A 21,965-nucleotide genomic window follows, 5' to 3' on the forward strand; every position below is an offset into this window, starting at 1 on the left:
AGGGAGCGCGGATTAGAGATTCCTCATGAAAGAGAGTCTGGGCATCTATTGTTCATGACTTGGTGGCATGAACAAAAGAATGTACTCACGTAGAATGTTAACAGGTGGCTACTTTGGTCAGACCAGTAATACAGAACAAATAGGCCTATTTTATTTTTGAAAATTTGTATTGATTTTTTTGTTTGTAACTGATCTGCATCCCCTCTTCTTTGATTCACAAAAAAATTTAAACTTTTTTTTTCTTACTTCTGTGCACTTTGCCAAGAACGCCCATATTATTTTGTGGGATTTTATACCCCAAACTTGTAAGTATTGAATCTGTCCGACCCCTCTTTATCTATATTTCAATATATCATCTTTAGTTCTTTTATATTTTGTCTCCTTCTGACTGGCAATAACTTTGTTTTTTACACTACGAATAAAAAAAATTACAGAGTCTTATTTTGAAGACTACACGAATGAAAGGGTATGGTTGGCCGCACTTTGAAGATACATGGCACTAATATATTATTGTGTGTGTTTGCGTGGGGATCGCAGCTGTGCTGTGATTGGTCACTTGATCGAAGACAATGCCTGTATACATACTCTCTCGTACTTCAGAGGAAATAACTTGAATAGCAAAATAGTATTTCATTCAAAAGAGCATACTTTTTCGTTATTTCTGTTTGTTCAATTTCATAAATAGATACGTCATTTGAAAGGTTAAACATTGAACTTTCATTTTATCTTCGTAATTTCTTGGTATCTCTACAATTCCTCAGGTTATTTACTCTTTGAAATGTTCATGAAATCATTATTTTCTAGGTTTTACTTATTGAAAAAAAAACCATGTAAAATATTACATATTTTCTCAATTTTTCCAAATGCGAATATGAAAGATAATAACACGATTATAAAGCCCGTGAACCATGCATCATTTCATGTGTAGAAAGTTTTATTATACAACGTACGGGTAAAAAATTATGACCGTTTTAAAATCAGTCGCTGCTCACGTTTCGGTCAATTTAGGATTCCATCGAATACCCCTGGCAGTCAAGGGGTATTCGTATTGGCACAGTAAGAGTTAAACTATTTTCATATTTCTTTGTATCATTTCCTCAGGCCATCGAGCGGTTTGCCAGCAACTGTCGGGAGCGGTCGACAACCGTTCGTGCCTTGACGGAAGAACTTCAACTGATGGAGATGCCCAACAACGCGGAGAATGCCACAATGATGCTGATCGAGCAACGGAAGCGTCGTATGGAGGTCAAAGAGGACCTGGTGTCAGCGGTCAAGTACGGTCAGACGTTATTAAGCTGTCTCAGGAAGACAACTGGCGACGGGAAGGAGAAGAATCCTGATAAACTACTTACAACATGTGCAATAGAAAAGTAAATTCTTCTCTTTCCTGATTACATGGTTATCATTCAAAATGGTTGCATAGCTATTCTTTTTTTAAATAGCTCCATATTTGGTTACACTCTTGTGTACAACAGTATGTCTGACCATTTCATGAACAATACAATATGATATACACGTCACGCTGCCTCATTCGAATCTCTGGGGTCCACAGGCATGCTAAGTGTTGTTCTTTACCCACATCATGCCTCACTCAACCCAGGTGAGGTGAATAGGCAAACAGGAAGGCTAATTCCTTGAATACACTGAGCTTTAACAATGGCAGCTCGAGCTAAAGCTAGGGTAATGATAATAGTACAACTTGCAATAGATTGTATCTAGTTTAGATGATGCTATACAAATGTCTATTATTATTATTAATACTATTATCATTTTTTTGTGCCATCCTGGATAGATTATTAGAAGAACTAGAAGTTTTAGAGAAGGAGTTTGATGACACTTGGAGCGACCAAGAAGCCAGGTTAATATTCTGCCTCAAAGTCAGGAAATACGAAGAAGAATTCAAAGTGGTAAGTCAAGGTTTGTTCATTCTTTACCTGAAAACTAATAAAAGAGATTATGTGTGGTATAAGAGGAAGTATTCAAGTCTCCACTTTGGGGAAGTTTTTACCAGTGGCTATTCTGGTTTGGGTAAATTGAATCCCCTTTTATTGCTAATTTTTGCCCTTTTTTTCTTTTTTGATTCCCTGGAAAGTGATGTCTTGGGCAACTGCCCCCTTCACCATCTAGATACACTACTATATAAAGCATTTTTGTTGGCCATTTTTTAGATGTACTTGCACCTAATATTCTTTAAGCTGCAAACCCTTTCTGAAAGCCAACTGTAAAGAGCATAGCATTGTTTGATGAAGTAGCACAAAACAAAACTTCTATCTACATCGCCATAAAGTTATCATAACTTTCTATTGTGTGAAATCTTGGACGTGGACCAAATTAAGGCTTTAGATCTTAGGCATGCCAAGAAACTGTCATTCTTTCCAGTTCTCTAGACAGTCTGGACTAACACCATGAAAGTGAGCAATCAACGTTGAAGTTACTCCAAACAAAACTAAGAGATATGAATTTCAATCTCAGGAGCCCAATCTTATTTTCATATATAACCTATAAAGGAGATGAAAGAGAAGTAAATCATTCCTAAAAGAAATAAGAATTTGATATAAAGATTAATAAAATACAGAATGTATGAATTTGCAGAGTCTAGGAAACCCCACTTGATATGATTTCAACCCCCCCCCCCCCACATTGTTTCCTCTAAGAATAACTCCATGAGAATAGTTGTCAAAGGGTAATTATGTCCATAGAACATCTTTCTCAGATGAACAATTCCTATCATTAAATCATCATGTAGTTTAAACATGTATTACATGGATTGCCATAGTCTTACAATAGGAAATAGAATCAGTGTTTACTGATCAGTCATCACCCGTGGCATATACCTCTCGCATTCTCGACTGAAGTACAGTTTGTCTCATTAACCATTTCAGTGAATATTAAATAAGTGGTGCCACCGCGATGATGCTGTCATGATTCCAAATTTAGATTCTTCAAACAGGTTTTTGCTGAATCACATGGGATTGAACAAAGAAGTGGGAAAGTTGTTGGGAGTGAAAACCATTTTTTGATCCCCTCCTTCTGAGAACAAAGAGATTCTATACAGGTGTACAGTATGTACATGGAGCTTGTAGGAAGCTAAATCAGTACACTTCAACCTTGTCAAATTGGCAACATTCTTTTGTTTTTTTCTTTTAATAGCATGGGTGTACATAGAAATACTTTCCCCTCTAAGTACGTCCATGTACTTCAGTAAAAGTCGTGAAATATCTTTTAAAAGAAATATTTACCAGACAAGAATCTAATTGAACTGTTTGTAACAGGGCATGGTTTAATATAATAAAAAAGTTTATATTTTTGATTTGATGCCATTCTTGATCTTTTTTTCATGTACTGTCGTTGTGGTGGAGTGGAGTTCTCTGTCTTTCTCTGCTCCCCAAAATATCGCTAACCACAGAGAGATTTACCAAGTGGGATATCACAACAATGTGGATGATCAGGGCATCGTTAGTCACTCTGATCACTTCCTCTCATCAATGTTCAAACATTCATTTGATACCCCTCCCCTCTCATCTCTTCTTTTACCACCATATTTCCCATCATCCCTTGTTCCGTCTGCATGGCATCTTTTCTCCTCCTTTTACTATCTTTCCTCCTCCCTGTTCTTCCTCCTCTTCTACATCTTCTTTATATGTGTATTTTTCTTCTTCTTCTCCTCATATATTTTTCTTCTTCACCTTTCTCTTCTTAGAGCTGATCACTCATTTCTTTCACAGACTTTCAGACCTTCTCTATTGCTATAATGTGGCTACCTTTCCTGTCTTCCACCCCCCCCCCCCCAAATAAAAAAAAATGGGGGAATACAGGACTTGTATCAAAACTAATAAATACAAGTTTTATGGGTTGGGCATCAATTTGATTTTAATATATCAAAGGAGAATGATGTAAGAAAGAAGCAAAGAAACAGTATCCAACTTTCTTATAAGTATGAGGTTTTCATACTTACACCCTCCCCCAGATTTTATTTTTGAGTTATTCAGAAGTGTTTATATGCAATAAGCATCACATGTCAAGTCATGTGGTAGGTTTGTTGGATGACATGAGCCTATTAAAATAATGACGAACAGCACAAACTGTATGCCATATATGAGCTTGTTGATATCAATTTTTCAAAGTGCAAACCATAAATAGAGCTATTCACCTGTCATTCAATGCAAGTCATGTATACCCTGCCACAAGATGGGATCTTACAACTGCTCCTATTTTATGGTATATAAGGTCATCATGTTGTTAAACATCATATTCACAGGTGAATAGAAGTATTTCCAGCTTACACAATTTTTGTACATGTAGCTTCCCAGTTTGCAATAATGGAGATATACAAAAATTGTGAAATAAACCAAGCCATAGTATAAAACTCCCCAATATCCAAGTGTCCATGAAAATTCTCAATATGTATGTTGAGGTCAATTAAATGAGTTTAACTTCCAAAACAAATACAGAAAATATACAAAAATCTCAAAACTCCCAACTTTAAAAAAAATACATTCGAAATGTAGAGATACTTAAAATTCACAATTTTGTACCTAAACTTTCAAAGTGATCAGAATAGAAAGAATTTCCATGAAATACATGTAGCTCAAAAGAAAAAAAGGCAAGTACACTTAAAAAAAAATTATGGATAATCTTGCCAACTCTTGATATATAGTTCTCTGTTAACATGATAAAAATCTATTTATTCTGTCCAATGCCAGATGAAATAATCGCCATTGTTGTGTCCCCTTGAGAAGAAAACGGCATGGGCATGCTCTCTATAAATAATACAGCATTGAGTAGCATAAAGATTTGCAATTAAACCCAAATTGAAAATATCAAATGCAAGTCCAAATGCTCAGCAGACATGCCAACCATTCCTTTTTTAGAGTATTTGTTCCTCTTTTTTGCTATGAATATGCAAATAATTTTTTTAATGATTTGTTACTTTTTTTTAATTATACACAGCGCGCGACACTCGTGCCGATCCGACCGTCCCAGACTGGTAAAAATCACTGTCGGGCCAGTAACTTGTTGCATGAAAAGAACAAGTAAATTCTTGCCTATGAGCAGATGTTTAAAATGGTGAATTATCAAGTTTTCAAGTAGAGTCATTTCACAAGTTTTTCCACCCATCTTACTACATCAGGCTGGTGATTGTTACGTTGAGACAATTTTTTAAGAATACTCTTTTTGTCAAAAATACTTTTTTTTCCTTTTAAGAATACTTTTTTGTAGAAGGTGGTAGGTATGGCTCAGTTCTGATTGGTCATAAATCAGGTTGTGTTTGATTTTTAGAGTTGCCTTTGATTGTAACTCTTTCAGCAATGAGGTCCAAGACAGGTTTCTGAAACTGCCCCCTCTGTTGTTCATCTTCATGAGTGCAAGAAAGAGAGTGTTGATATTTTCATATAATTAGACTTTTCCACCAGGCACCTGTGAAGAAAACGTGGCAATGTTGGAGGAAATCCTTGGTATTGTACCCTACACAATTATTACTAGAGTATTTCATCACACGGCTGGCAGAAGGGCGTTAGCTCGATTTTCTACTGAAAAATTGTTTTTGTTTTCAGTGCTGTATGATATAGTTTTGATAGCTCTTTCATTTGGTATAACTGTTATTGCCTACAATGATGTAATAATGACGTAATCACACGTTTTTAAAAGGGCACAAGCACTCACTGTCAGACGATTTACTAAGAAACTACTTTCCAGGGCTCGCGCGTGTTAACGCCCTTCTGCCAAGACAATTTCATGAGTATTACTCTACACAAGACCCTTGCTTGAAGTCTTATGGTTAGGTGACACCCTAAGCATGTTTGTTTGCGTACTGTACTGTTGCACATATAATGCAAAGCAATACCCAGTAAATGTGCATACATTTTTGTCACAATAATGTGAATATGGTTTGTTTGTAAGAAACTTATATGTTGCATATTGAAGGCAAACAGCATATGAACTGCTTTTGCATTGTAGCGAGCAGCACTGGAATCGGCTTATTCATGAAGCTGTGGTTGGTGTTTAAACTAGGGTGCAAGATTATCCCTATCAACAGAATGAGAAGAGTTGAACACAATTGTTAAAGTATTTTTTAAACCTGCGTTTTATCATAACAATCACAACAGTGTGTGGGAAAAAGTAAACTAGTAAGCAACTATCGCAGGTACTTGCACTATATACCATGTTTTACTGTACTCTGACCAGGTCATGTTTCATAAAGGCTTTTTATAATTAACAAATTCATAATTTTACTTTCAGTCAATCAAACTGAAGAATTTCAGTAGCTTTTAACTTAATTAGAAAAAAATTAACAAGTTTTTATGAATCAGGCCCCAGTGTTCATCTGCATTTTAGCAATACAAAATAGTATGCAAGCCAAGTATGATGGTAGCATTAGAATTGTATACATCTTATGACTATTCAGGGAGCTTTAGAAGTGGTGTCGTGTTTATCTATTTTTACTAGGTCAGGTATACAGTATACACACGGTGCCTATTGAATGATTTAATTATATGAACATCCTGATTCGACGAAATATGAAACTTACCCCAAGCTCTTTGTCTGCTATAGGAATTATCTGCATTTATATATTTTTCATTTTATCAAAAAAAAAATTGAGCCAACAAGCCAGCAGACTAGGTCTCAGATATCAAAACATTTGGTCCCATAGCACAAGATTATCTACATTACTTGAATTACAATTGCTGTATCGATTCAGGTATTAATATATTACTTCAGCTGTCAATGACCTTATGATATGGGGGGGATTTCTAAAATGCTTTAGATCCACTTTATGAAGTGGTTACCCCCTTTTTAATGAGAATTATACTATGCACTTAAATGTTCAATAAGAACCAAGAACATCATATGATAATAGATGTAATAATGTTGTACATTGCCAAATATGGTTCTTTCAATTATTAGGGGCTGTAATTACTGAAAATATATATTCATTTTTCGTAATTCAAGATAAATTTATTCAATTTTTGCAGCTGGGAAGGCTGAGTTGTCACTGAATTTACAAGTGATAAATTAAAAAGATGTCAATTCCACATGCAGGAAGATGGTAACGGTTTCAATTATGTTTTATTTTTTGTGGGCAACCTGCTAAAAATTGCAATAAATACTTAGTTATTCAACTATTTTGTTCACTAAAGTGTATGTTATCTTGTGATCTTATTTTTCTTTTGTTTGTATTTTCTTTCTCTCCAGGTATTATTACTGATTGAGAACATAACAGAGAAGATTAACTCTGAGAGCAGTATAGGAAACGCAATCGAGGAATGCAACACATTCTTAGTAAGACATTCAGAATGGGAAGAAGAAAGCAAAGTAAGAAATGCATAATTACTACATTTTTAAAAAAGAGACGTTTTTGGTGTTTGATATTATATTATGATGATGGTTGTCATGGTTGTGGTGGTGGTGGTGGAGGTGGCGTTGATGGTGGTTGTGGTGGTGGTGGCGGTGGTGATGGTGTTGGTAGTGGTGATGATGGTGATGATAAGGATGAGGAGAAGGATGATTATGATGATAATGACAATGAAGATGGTGATGATGATGATGATGACGACAATGATGATGATGATGATGGTAATGATGATGATGTTGATGATGATGATGATGATTGATAATGTTGATGATGATGATGATGATGACAAATGATGACGATGATGATGATGGTGATGATGATGACAAATGATGACGATGATGATGATGATGATGAGGAGGAGGAGGAGGAGGAGGAGGAGGAGGAGGAGGAGGAGGAGGAGGAGGAGGAGGAGGAGGAGGAGGAGGAGGAGGAGGAGGAGGAGGAGGAGGAGGAGGAGGAGGAGGAGGAGGAGGAGGAGGAGGAGGAGGAGGAGGAGGAGGAGGAGGAGGAGGAGGAGGAGGAGGAGGAGGAGGATTTATGATGATGATGATTATGATGATAATGACGATGAAGATGGTGATGATGATGATGTTGATAATGATGATGATGATGATAATGATGATGGTGGTGATGATGGTGGTAGTAATGGTAGTGATGATAGTAATCATCATAGTAATGCTGATGATGATGATTGTGATGATAATGTCTGAGCCATTATGTGAACCTCTATTAAAAATTATTTTATAAAACAATATTATTGGACCAATGAATAAAAAATCACACTTGTTACAAATTAAACAAACTCCGGTGCAACCTAAGTGTTACAATAAAGGGAGTGATACATTAAGAAGTTAGTCAGTGATATTTCACTAATTTGCTCTCGGCCAACCAGATGCTAGGATTTGCAGGAGCTTATAACAATAGTTTAAATTATTGTCCATTTGTTTTATAAAATACTCCCCATAGCCAAGTATCCTTTTCTTTGTGACTCATCGTCCTCTTGTTTCATTGTCTCGACCCGTAGGAGGCCTTCGACAGGTCAGAACAGCTGACCAAGACTGGAGAGGAATTGATGAAAAATGAGAAGTTCCCCATGGAGGCGGCCAGCATCGGGCCAAAGTGCACTGAGCTGGACAGCAGAACCTCCAACCTTCAAGAGAACCTTGTAAACCGACGCACCATGCTGGAGAGATCACTTGAGCTCCATCAAAGGATACAAAAGGTGAGTGGGATGAAGGAAAGCAGTGACCCATATTTGGATCTAGGGTACATGTATAATTAAAAAGTTATGGTTTAAATATGTAAAGCAATTTTGTGACACAAATCTATAAAACAAGCTATTATAAAAAGAAGAAGAAGAAAAGGATGAGAAGAAGGAGGAAGAGGGGGAGAGGGAAGGAAGGAGGAGAAGGAGAAGGGGGAGGGGGTATGTGAGGAGGAGGGGGAATATGTATGAATAAGATTTTGGTAATGAGGATAGATACCACAGTACGATGAGAAAAAGTGAAGAGAACAAGGATGTGCTTTGAAAGGTATTTAAAGGCATAAAGCTCTTTCAGCACATGTGTGGAAAGCAGAATGTTCAGAATCCCAATACAGGAACCGACAAACTGTACCATCACCTGTTAAATGTCGAGAAGGAAATGGGAAAAATCAGAAGTTCGGATGTGACCAGGATGTCATCAAATGAATTGGTCCTAAACAAATGTCAAAAACGTGTCTGTATGTTTTTCACCAAATTACACATTTGGAAAAAATATTGGAAGGACACAATTCATTTCCTTGCGTTTCTCATTCGTCTCAACGTGAAGAGGAAAGAAAGTGACAGGTTGAAATAGGACGTGATGGTGTACAGTGGGTTATAGTAAAGGTCCAGTATAATTTTCCCTGTATCATTGTAAAATTTTGTGTGTGTGATGAACCATTTCCATCCATTTCCTGTTTAGTCTGGTCGTTCTCGTCCTGTCGTTACCCCCCTCCCCCACCCTTCACTGTATTCATCGCTTTACCCCTTCACCCACCCCTTTCTATCTCTTTACCCCCTTCCCCCACCCTTCACTGTATTCATCGCTTTACCCCTTCACCCTCCCCCCTTTCTATCTCTTTACCCCCCTCCCCCACCCTTCACTGTATTCATCGCTTTACCCCTTCACCCTCCCCCTTTCTATCTCTTTACCCCCCTTCCCCCACCCTTCACTGTATTCATCGCTTTACCCCTTCACCCTCCCCCTTTCTATCTCTTTACCCCCCTTCCCCCACCCTTCACTGTATTCATCGCTTTACCCCTTCACCCTCCCCCTTTCTATCTCTTTACCCCCCTCCCCCACCTTCACTGTATTCATCGCTTTACCCCTTCACCCTCCCCCTTTCTATCTCTTTACCCCCCTTCCCCCACCCTTCACTGTATTCATCGCTTTACCCCTTCACCCTCCCCCTTTCTATCTCTTTACCCCCCTCCCCCACCTTCACTGTATTCATCGCTTTACCCCTTCACCCTCCCCCTTTCTATCTCTTTACCCCCCTCCCCCACCCTTCACTGTATTCATCGCTTTACCCCTTCACCCATCCCTTTCTCTCTCTTTACCCCCCTTTCTCCTCCCTTTCCCCTTTCTCTCTTTCACTTCACCCCCTTTTCCCATCTCTTTACCCCCTTTCCCCCCTCCCCCTTTCTATCTATCTCATTCCCTCTTTCTCCCTCTCTCTCTGCCTCTCTCTCTTCTCCATCTTTACCCCCTTCATCTTCATATCTTTACCCCCTCTTTACCTCTCCATTCCGCTTCATGTTTACCTCTGCTCCCTCTCTCTTTGTCTCTGTTTTTCTCTACTCTAACGCGATATTTGCTGCCAGGCTAGCAAAACTTTAATAAAAAAAAGGAAAATTATCAGCGGAGTGAACAAAATAAGCCCCAAAACATGGCTACCCTAATGCTTCATCTTTAGGACAGTCTTCCTTCTGACATTGCATTCTAGCTCTTTTTTATTAGATTAAAACAAAAACTAAGATTAGGCCAGAACATCACACGATAGATTGTCTATTCATCTAAAAAAAAATGTGGATTTTCCCCAAAATTTGTGATACAATGTATATATTTTTCTTATCAAATCATCCCTGTCAACATTATCTCTCCTACCTCTCTTTCCGCTTTGATCTGTTGCTAATCACGTTTTTATTTTTGCTTTTCACTTTTATATTGCTCTGCATTTCTTTGTGTACCCCTATCTCATCTCTGTCTGTCTTTTGTCATTGTGACCTCCTTGCTGCCCCTACTCAAATTTAACCCAGAGGTTTGACCTCCAAATAATCTAAAATTGTAAAGGATTTCCCTATTAAACTTTTTGACAAGTGAGTGAGCATTTATCAAAATTAGCATATATAACAAAATATTTTAAAACCTGGTACATGTTACTTTGAAATATGATATGAAATACATGGATAATCATCTGGAGAAGGATGCGTTTGATTTCCACATGTGACTTTTTTTCTTTGCATTTGTAAAAAAAAAGGAGAAACCTAATTTGAGAGAGCTTTTTTGCACAGACTTGTATGTAGGATTATACCTAAATAGTTTTCATATAATGTTTTTTCTTCAATATGAAAAAATATTGAAAATGATACTGTCTGAAAACGGAATCGGAAGGGAATCTAAGAACAAATATGCACATGTTTTCATTTAATTTTCTCATACTTAATTCAGAAGGGATGAATTTATGAGCAGATGTATTTTGGAATTCTGAAAGGAAAGTATGAATATTAAACTGTTTATGGTTGGTATATTTCCTATGCCATTCATAATGTGAGAAATAAAGAACTTTAGCTTCTGAGGGATGATTCTTTGAACTAATTATTGAGGGTGGGCTGTGTCTTCTCCATATGGCTTCATGAAGTTCACTGAACTTTTTCCTATTATTTCCAACTGCAGTTTTCGGAAATATTATCTATGCAAAAGACAATTTTGACAGATCATATGAACAATGAAGGAACCATTCTTGAAGACATGGCAGCTTGACTAAAATGCCAACAAATAAAAAGAGTTAACTGTTTTCATAGCATTGTGATTCACTCATCAAATAGTTAATAAATAGAGTACATGTATCTGGTATTAGGTCCCTAGGAAAAATCTCCGTGTATTCAAAGCCTGGAAGACCCATTGGTGTTGAGATTGTTGTGCAAAAGTGCACAAGCAGAGAGGCAAAATAATAAGCCTAAGTGGTTACAAATTATATTAATTAAAATCCAGTCATAACAGCCCCTCAACCTTGTATGAGGAAATAGATAGGAGTAAGGAATGCATTTTGGGGGAAGGAATTATCACCTGTAATTGGTATCCAGTTGCCCCCCTGTACGATCCCTTCCTGGTGTTTGTCCCCGTGGCCTGGTTTAAGGCAGGTTGTCTGCCGGCTGCCTGCTGCCAATTTGACCACCGGTGGCAGTACTCCAACGGAGCAAGCCATTTAATGCTATTACTAACTTTGAAGGGGGTCTGGCCAATTCTTGTGAAAAACAGAAATTTGCAAATAAACAGGGGTGATGCAAGACAAGTATTTGAACCATCAATCGCAATTTTGTTTTTATTTATAGATCAATTTTATCTTCAGTAAGAAAAATTTCCATGCATTTTATACAATAGGGCTGGCTATTCAATGAATATTTAGACATGAGATTCAGATTGAAGAATCATTATTTAGAGATATTTCAAGTATATGTTTCATGATTGGTAAATGATGAAAGAATTTTGTTTATCATATTAGTAGTCTTCTAGATCTATGGAAGGTGTACATGTATCTATATCTCTTTTTTTTTGCAATTTTGTAATTAATATTCACATTTATTTTCAGTTTTAGAGAGCCTTACTCTTTATCCATATAGGAAGATTGGAAGGCATTTTTTTTCCTTCCAGAGCTTCAGAGTGACAGATAAAGAGATGAAGATTCTTTTAAATGCCCCCTCCATTGAAATTTTCAAATCCTTACTAAAAACTCACCTTTTCTCAACACTAGCATAGTTTTTTTAAAGTTTTTAAAATGGATTCATTGTTTACTTTAGTCAGCCCACCTGTGCGTTTTGAATCACCCGTATAAAGCGCCCTATAAATGTTAGCATTATTATTATTATTATTAAATGGATATCACGTGGGTGTGATTCATATCAATAGCATCGAGATGCTTTCCCTTTCCTTCTGTTTTATTACATCTTGTTGAAGGATGTCTTATCTAAGATGTTACAATCCTATCCTTCTACTTCTTGATTTTGTACATTAATGTATCCTGCACTTCATCCTCTTTCCTTAACTTCAACATCTGTCTGTCTCTTTGTAATGCATGCTTCTTTTCAGACCTTTTCCCTTCCTTCTCCATTTATATAAAAGAAAATGTAAATATATTAACTACATATACATAATGTGCTGCAAAAGCTCTCTAATCACTCTCCATACTCCCTAAATAAATGATTTTTATTTTTATTCCGTTTATAGTTTATTAATGAATTAATACTGAATGTTTAAATTTGGGGGGAAGTTTCTTCAATATTCATGGAGCTGCTGCTTTTATATCACTCATTCCTGTAATTTTTGTGCAAGGATGTATTTTTTTTATTGCACTTAATGACATTTGGAGGATGAAGTCATCTAGATTTTATTTATCAATCTATCATAAACTTTATCTTTATTCTTACATCACATCACTATTTTACTCTTACTGTGTATCCCCTCACTTTCTCAAATATCTACTCTCTCCCTTTCCTTATTATTCCTCTTTTTCTCTCTCTCTTTTACTCATTTTCTCTATTTATCTGTTATGTTTCCTGTGATTTTCACTTTTTTTTCAAACAGACATGTGAGCTTTTAATTTTTTGTTCCTATATATCTGTATATCCTTTCATTTCATCTATATCATATCCCTTTTTGTTTTGTTTGTGGGGGAATGAATAATCGAGTCTTCGTTAACTTTGTTTCCTCGTGAGTAATGAAAGAATTAAGTGACCCCCTTCTCCGGCCGTCACACTCACTCCCTCTCTTCTTTTCTCTCCCCCTCTCTCTCTCTCTGCCCCTTCCCCGTCCCAGGCCGATGATTGGTGCAGCGACGGCATGAAGCTTCTAGCCTCGCAGGAAATGGATCAGTCCCAGTCCAAAGAGGGAGCCGAGAAGTACTTGCGCCAGATCGACGAGGAGCTGACCAGGTTTCGGGAGCTCAAACTCAGCGACCCTCGAGAGTTTCGTCAGATGTTTGCCGACATACTCACGATAGAGGGCAAGGTAAGCCACAAACTCTAAAATTTTAAGTTTCTGAATTTTTCATTAGATGATATCCTCATTACAGCTGGCTGTATGCTTTTAGATAAGCATCTAGGGGACATACAGCTTTGAACCATACCCATGGGACCTTATACTTGTGGATTATTGCAGTGACAAAGGACATCAGGTTTATTGTAAGTTCTGATACTAAGACATCTTGGTACCAGTGAGCTCCACATCCCTCATCTATTCTGTCGGTAATGTTATATTACGTTTTTTCACTTGCTAACATCTTATTAGCGTTGTGGGATTTGGACAGACATATCCTATTTGATGCGGGATATGACTCCAAATTTCCATGCTTTAGTCCAATAACTTCAAATTTTGATAATTTCTAGGTTAAAGGATTAGTCAATGCTCATTGTCAATTTTATTTGGTTTAAATTTCACTCAGTCGATGTTGTTTTCAAGCATACACACTATAATTTCAGAGATTTAATGAAAGTAAACCCAGATTTACTGTGAATATTGAGCAGTTTGAATTCCAGATTTTAGATTTAAAATGTTTTATTTTTAAGTCTCTGCAGTTCAAATCTAAATCCTGTGTTTGAATGGTTACTATTCAAAGTTGATCTGAATTTATTGAAAACCTTTGAAAGTTAGTGTGTATGAATTGATATCTTCAAACTTTCAATTGTTTATATTTGTAATCTTAATGAATCCCAAAATCCAAAAGAACGGTCTTCTTATGATCTGAATACTTTTATATTGCATATTATATATCTGCTTTTTTAGTATTCATATTTATGTACTTGTACCTACTTGTCATATGGAATGCTGTTTAAATCATCTTGTTAGCAATATTCCCTTTGAAATATTTGTAGCAGTATTTGTGTTCATTTTTTGCTTACTCTTTTAAATTTGTGTGTCGTCCACAATGTGTTGTATGCTTTTTTTTTTCCAAGATGTTTCTGCATTAAAATATACCTTTTGAGTTGATATTCAAACCCTTTACATTTTATACTTCAATGTGCCCAATCACTTTGTGCTATTGTAACAGTCTCCCCCTACCATTCTCATGCCAACTATATGTCTACCAGAAAGTGACTTGACAGGATATAAAATTACATTTTTAAGTGGATATTCAAATTATTTTGAAAGTCTGTTCTCTGTTACACAATTAGAAAACATCAATTGCAAACAATTGTTTTTTATCATACAATCAATATTAATTGGAAGATTGATTGTATATTTATGTTGTGTTTTTTTCTGTTGTGCATTTTACCAGAAATTATTTGTAAGTCAATTTACAATTTATTGTAAATTCATGATAATTGCACTTCCATTTAAAATTTTTGTTTTATGGTGCTGGATTAAAATTTGCTTGAAGAAATTGAATTTGCACATAATTAGGCCTTTATTCTAAGACCCACTGACATATTTGATGCTGGAGTGAATTTTGGAACCTTTCCTTATGTGCATAAATTACAAATACTTAGAAGAAAAAAAATGATTGAAGTTATGATTTTGTCAAAGTTTACTCTGATATTAATCTAGTATAGTGACAGTTAGTGGGTTTATGAATAATATTCACATAAAAACAGGTGATATTTTGCACTACTTGCATGCTTGTATTTTAAACAAAAGAACTGTCCTGCTTTTTTCCAAGAATGATTTCAATATTCAAATTAATGAATAAATGGATAATGGAATAAGCAATCATATTGATTTATCAATTAATCATAAACAAAATATTCCAACCAGTCAATAAGTGAACCTCATGATAAAGATGAAAAAATAATTTATTTGAAATAATATATTTAAACATTTTCTGCCATAGATGAATACCTTCACTAGACATACCATCAAACAATCCTTGTAATTAATTTAACTGTAAAGCCACAGTGTAATATTTTGTGTACAATATGATTGAAATAGGTTGGATTAATGTAGACTCCCAAATCTGCAAGATTTTTTAAGTATCAACACTGTGCTGTCTCATGCCATGGTCAGCAACTATAAATATGATTTGATGACAAACTTGACCCCTGCCAAGAACTAGTGCAGGATATTAAAGAACAGAGTAAATTGATAGTCAACAATATCGTCCTTCTATGACAGTTACATGTTTCATACCTCAAATTCATCAATTAATTAATATCCTAAAAATATTCAAACAGATATTTTTATCAATTTAATTGGGAATTTATTTTTTGGATCAGTAAACAACTTTTTGGGTTAAGGAGGGCTTAGCTTAAGGGGAAGATAACACTTAATATATTTTGCTAGTTATCTCAGTCACTTTGACTACGGTAAGTTAAAAGTTATATAGAAGGACATATTATTTTAAAAAGTCTTTGAAAGTAAAGATATAATTCAAGTCATAATAATATTTACATAATTGCAATGTACATCACTTCAAAACAAAGTGTGATAAGTTCTATATAAATGTAACAATTGATATTATTACATAATGAAGTATATATGTTTGTATGTAATCAAGTAACCATGCCTTTTAAATGTTAATCTGATTGTGTTTGTCTTTCTATCTTCCTTCTCCCCCTAATCTTGGATTATTCTGTGGGACTATACATTTGCATTTCTACCACACTTATTATTATTTTTTATTATAAAACATTTCTATCTCTCTTGTTACATTTTTTTTCTTCTACATCGGTATTGAATACCTTTCCACTTCTATACTTGTTCACTTTTCCATGTTTTTTATATTTCCTCTATCCACCTGTCTGTCATGATTTCTCTTTCATATTTCTGACTTGCATCTTTCTTTTTCCTCATCAATCATTGTCTCTTTCTGTTCCTGTTTCTTATATTTTCTTCCTCTTCATCTTTCTTACTTTAAATGTGTTTCCATCTTCATCTTTAAATTCTATTTCCTTCTATTTGGTATTATTCCTTGTATTATTTTACTCTTTTGTCAATCGTTCTTTTTATTCATTTTTGTCCCAATCCACTTTCATTCCTTCCTTCCTCCCACCCACCCAAACGCTCCTATTTGCCATCCAAGTTTGAGCAGCATAAGGTAATTAGTGGGTTTGTGTACTGCACCTTGCTATTTGCATAATGTATGTTATTTCCATGCTGAGCCCCTCCCACAAAATGCATTATTCATGATTGCATGAACTCAGAATGCATGTAACCATTGCACCTATATGGAGTGATTTTATTCATTTCTTATTTTGATAATTGTCTGCTTTGCTTCCCTTTTCTGTCATTTTTTTGAATTTCTTAATGTATTATAATAATGCTTGTCTTTGTTTTAACAGTTTTTTTAGTCTTTGACTTTGGTTTTGAACATTAGGGAAAGGAATATCGGGGGGGGGGGGGGGTAAAGGTTGGGAGATAAAATGAAAGGACACAGGATTTTTGAGGAGGAAATAGGAAGAAGAATGAGAAGTTTGGGAAATGGCAAGATCATTATTAAAGACAATAAAATAATGGTGAAAATTTTGTTCATCATGGAATAAACAGGGGCAATGGAAGTGTTATGGCCTTTGTCCCATGATGCCTTTATTGGCCTTTATATAAAATTTGCGGTTCAAATAAGTTGTTTTTTCTTGATAAACGCTTATCAGTTCATTTGAAGTATTAGTTGGTGCCAACTACATGTACATGTATTACTGTTGGGGAATGAATTTAGTTGGTCATTGCATCTATCGTGTCTAACATCTGGACCCTATATTATATAACTTGTTACCAATGACAAGATACTGTTACAAGTTACTGAAATCCTGCAATTTACCAAATGGCCAAGAGCAATCTTCGTCTCAAGCATAAGTTGTTATTGATTACAAGTTTATGAAACGGGGGACGTTGTAGTCATGATACTTATACTGAATATGCCATTCGTTCATTGAATGTCAGCTTTAAGTTGCTAATTATTTGACAAAATGGTTTCACTCGTTTATGTGTAATTGGATTATTTCTAGTTTGTTTTTGTTAATTTTTTGCAGTTCTACCCTTTGGACAAGTATAACAAGTTTTGAATTGATGTTTTTTCTTTACTTCTAACCTACTCTGATTAATTACTGGCAACATTTTGCATCTCACATGATATTGCTTGAATTTTTTTTTTTTCATTTCTATACTTTCATGTTGATGACTGCATTTTATAGTGCACATTGGACCCATCGCATGGAAGTTTAACATTGATGGTAACTTTTAACTAAGTTTGAAATCTTGAGTTTGATTGGCTCATGTTACCATGGTAGTTACCATTGATGTTAAAATCAGTGCAACAGGGTACTGCTTGTTCTCTTCTACATTTGACATTATTTCATACTACTCTTTTACTTTTTTATCATCAGTTTCTTGTAATTATTGGATTAAAATTTGCATTTTGATTGTTTTCACATTTTTCTTTGCATGTTAGTATGCTTTTGTTTGATCTTCAAACAGTAGATTAATAAACAAATTTTTATACCCTTTAAAATAACACTCGTATATTGGTTTTTCATATGCTACTCGCTCTACAAAAATTTCAAGAGAGAATACCAATTATAGCCAGATACCGTTTATCTGGTGCGGATTTGCATCATGTTTTTAAAAATAATTTACATATTCATTTTAAATTTTTCAGAAACTTTGGTAAAAGCTTTCCAGTATTTAAATATTTTTTATAAAATTACCGGTATTAACACAGATCCTTGTAGACTTGTTCTTAATATGACCTTTTTGAGATAGAAATGATAAACTGTTATACAAGATAAATATGAATTAATTTGTGTATTTTTTATTGATATAGTTTTAGTTTAGTGTATTTTATGCTGAAATCTCCTTGTCACAGAATCTTGTAAGAGACGCTGTCACGAAGATGGAGGACGTCAGGTCACTCTTCGAGAAGCGACGGGAAGGTCTGAAGAACATCATCGCCAAGTTTGAGCGACCGGTGGTCAAGATGGCCCCCGTGGCACCCCTTCAGCAGTCCCCCCAGTCCTCCACATCGTCCACACCCCACAGTTCACCCTCTGCAGGCAAGCTAGGTGTCCCACAGAATGGTAACTCCGCCCCTCTATCACCCAGACAGAAACACAAGAAAGGCAAGGGACAGAAGGTAAATCATCATTAATACCATCAAGGATGAATTTTTATTTGAGATCATAACCAGAAAGTGAAGTCCAATTCTTATTTATACCTTATACCTCGGTCACATTTGCTCTACGGCGGCCGTACGGCAAGTCGAAAACAGCCGTTTTAACATTTTTGCACCAGCTACAAATAGGTGGCTTGAGTTAAATTCAATAAAACAACTGTTTTCTACTCGCCGTACGGCCGCCGTAGAGCAAATGTGACTGAGGTATAAGTCACACCGGTTAAACTGACTCCAGACCAACCCAAAAATTATTTGAGTAGGTTTTTTTGTGTGTCACTGTAGCTTTAAGGTGACACAGTCATAGTTAAATGCAAAGAGGATTATTCTTTTCATCCAGTTGCATGCTCACAGCAAATCTTACTAATCCTCCTTAACACCTCTGAAGTGCAATTTATATGATCACTATGAAATTACATTTTCTCTGGATTCAAAGCTAAATAATAAATGGGAAATTTCTGTTTCCTAACTTGGAAAAAATAATTGCCTTTGTTGTGTTGACCAAAGATAAATGCGGTCAAGTTATTATTTCTGTAAAATTTAATGTCCTGTTTCACAGCTGTTGGTCTCTTTTACTTTTAATACCCTTTCCCAAAAATACATGTAGGACTAATTACCATTTTCATCATTTCAAATATTATTTTGAGAAGAACATGTATATTTATTTATTTTCCTTCTTGAAGTGAAATCTCAAGTAGGAACACCTGAGTTACTCATTTGAGTTACTAGTAATTGATTTCTATTCCATCATTGGTTTCTTTTAAACCTAAGTTTCAATAAATGAAACCATTTTATGTTTGCATGGTGTGGAGTAATATTCCCAATAGGATATTATGTTTAAGTTATATTTTTCCTTCCCTACTTTTTGTTTGATTTCAATATTCTGTTCTGTTGTTTTCTTTTCTTTTCTTTGATTTTTATTCTTTATCGTTACAATTAGCTGCAACCATGGATTGACTATCAACCTGTTTTTCTTTTGCCTGAAGTTAGTCAAATCTGCTTTTAAAAAAATACAACAAAAATCAATGACATATTAAAAAAAAAACTTTCATACATGTATCTCTTCATATTCGATTTTTGCTACCATTTCTTCTAAATGAAATGCCACGCATCACTTACCAAACTAGCTCTATATCTGTTTACATAATTTTGGGCTATTTCATTTTATTTATATTTTTGCATGTGGGGAAGTGCGGGATAATTTTCTTTGAAAAAAATGCTTCTTTGACCAGAAATGGTATATATATATTTATACTAAATAGGTTCATTATTGCGGACTGAAATAATCGCTAGAGGGTATTCATTTGTCTCGCAATCTACTATGGTCAACAAGGAAATTCGTGATCACTCTCGCAAAAAGTGTTTACTAGCTTTCTAGGAAATTCGTGATCACTCTCGCAAAAAGTGTTCACTAGCTTACAAGTTCATAACGGATCAGTACCCACCTATTGTTCCCGCGTTCGTGCGTACGGTCCTGGGGATTGGTATAAATAGACTTCGTTATCAGATAATTTTCGTCACTTGATAAAGAGTTGCAGCGGCACTCGAAAGCTCGTGAATTTGTAAGCTAGTGAACACTTTTTTTTTAGAGTGATCACGAATTTCCTAGAAAGCTAGTGAACACTTTTGCGAGAGTGATCACGAATTTCCTTGTTGACCATAGTAGATTGCGAGACAAATGAATACCCTCTAGCGATTATATATTTATAGCTTATAATTTTGTAGTGTTTGAGAACTTGAGAGTGTGTGATATATCTTTTTGAATGATTGATATTTTGCTTTCTCGATCATTCATATATCAGGAACTTCATGGTTTTAAAATGCTTTCTTGTGCTGCTGCTGCTGTTTTTTAAGCTATCACTATTTACTCTTGGAAATTCTTTTTTTTTTCAATATTGATCAAAAGAAATAAAATCAGCAATTGTTTCGTGCTGTGAAATTAGCCCAAAATCTTTTTTGTTCCTGTTGAACACATAATCTAATTGAACTCTTAAAATTTAATCTGACATTTAGATGCTATACTAAAGTTTTGAGTTATCAGTTTTGTAAAAAGGTCAATATTTAAAGGTTTGTTATGGGCTATATTGCAAAATGTTTATTAAGGTCTTGACAATTACAGAATAGTTAAAATCGTCCACCTACTAGGAACTTCGATGGTAGGATGCTTGAAGGGAATAGCTCGGGTGTACCTTTTTGGATCTCATTTGTTAGATTATGTTGCTATTTTCAGCTTATAAACCTTCCTCCTCACCTTTATGCATTTATTTCTTCACCATTTGGAAGTGATTGAATTATTTTTCAAATTTTATGCACGACTTGGTGTCGGTTTTCAACAACTTTCATTCCCGTGATGTGAGCTTGTGTGTATCTGTCTGACTCACAGTCACTGTAAGATTTAGATGCTTTATTAATAGAGTTGTGGAATAAGGTGTAGATAGACATCTATAATGCTGGTGGGAGAGAGATGGATAGATAGAGAGAGAGAAGGGGAGAGAGAAAGCGAGATAGATTGACAGACCGAAAGACAGAAGATAGAATGAAGAGCACTTGTCTATCAGGCACTGTTATGTAGACATAAGGGATATTAAGATGAACAGAAAGAGAGGAGGATAAAAGGGGAGAGAAGGAGAAAGAGAAAAGAGGAGAGAAAGAGATGGATAGATGGATGGATGGGTGGATAGATGGATGGAGAGAGAAAGGGGGTAGAGAAAAAAATACATGTATGCTAATGTGACAATTATAGTGAAGGCAATGCAGAAACAAACTTGAGAAAGGAAAGTGGAAGGTGGATAGAAAGATGATGGATATAAAGGGAGAGAGACAAGGAAAAGAGGAAAGATAATGAGAAAGAATGAGCGTAAATAAGAAAGATGGCTGAAAAAAGAGAGAGAGAGAGAAAGCAAGAATCCAGTAATTAGAGTAGGAAACTGAGTCAGTGTTGTCAGGAACAGGGCTTGCATCAGCCCAGGTATATCTCCACCGTCAATCAATTTAACCCTCACAATCTGGTCCTACATCCTAAAATCATATTCTACTCTACCCCATTTTAACCCTCACAATCTGGTCCCACCATTCTAAAAATGCAATTGTACTAAAACTGTGATTCAAAACCCTAAGCTGTTTGAGATCCACCAGTAACACAGAAATGCTGATTTTGCAAATGAAAACATTTTGTCATAATTTTACTCTGCTCCATCAGATAATATGAATGTAAAGCATATAAATTCAGCTCTCTTAATTCACAGTATTGTCAGGTTTCAAAGCAGGTTTT

At 35.5% G+C, this 21,965-nt stretch overlaps 1 protein-coding gene across 1 annotated transcript in view; it reads left to right on the top strand.

Annotated features, from left to right (window-relative positions):
• LOC129279437 (guanine nucleotide exchange factor DBS-like) overlaps positions 1-21,965 on the top strand; it is an 85,814-nt gene that overhangs the window by 41,342 nt on the left and 22,507 nt on the right. The window contains exons 5-11 of the mRNA XM_064110985.1: positions 1,102-1,370; positions 1,793-1,907; positions 7,195-7,314; positions 8,379-8,576; positions 13,414-13,605; positions 16,613-16,627; positions 18,392-18,658. Coding sequence (XP_063967055.1) covers positions 1,102-1,370; positions 1,793-1,907; positions 7,195-7,314; positions 8,379-8,576; positions 13,414-13,605; positions 16,613-16,627; positions 18,392-18,658 — 1,176 coding nt within the window. The remainder of the gene's footprint in view (positions 1-1,101; positions 1,371-1,792; positions 1,908-7,194; positions 7,315-8,378; positions 8,577-13,413; positions 13,606-16,612; positions 16,628-18,391; positions 18,659-21,965) is intronic.

Source organism: Lytechinus pictus, chromosome 16 (genome assembly GCF_037042905.1).
Source record: "Lytechinus pictus isolate F3 Inbred chromosome 16, Lp3.0, whole genome shotgun sequence".
Taxonomy (NCBI): Eukaryota; Metazoa; Echinodermata; class Echinoidea; order Temnopleuroida; family Toxopneustidae; genus Lytechinus; species Lytechinus pictus.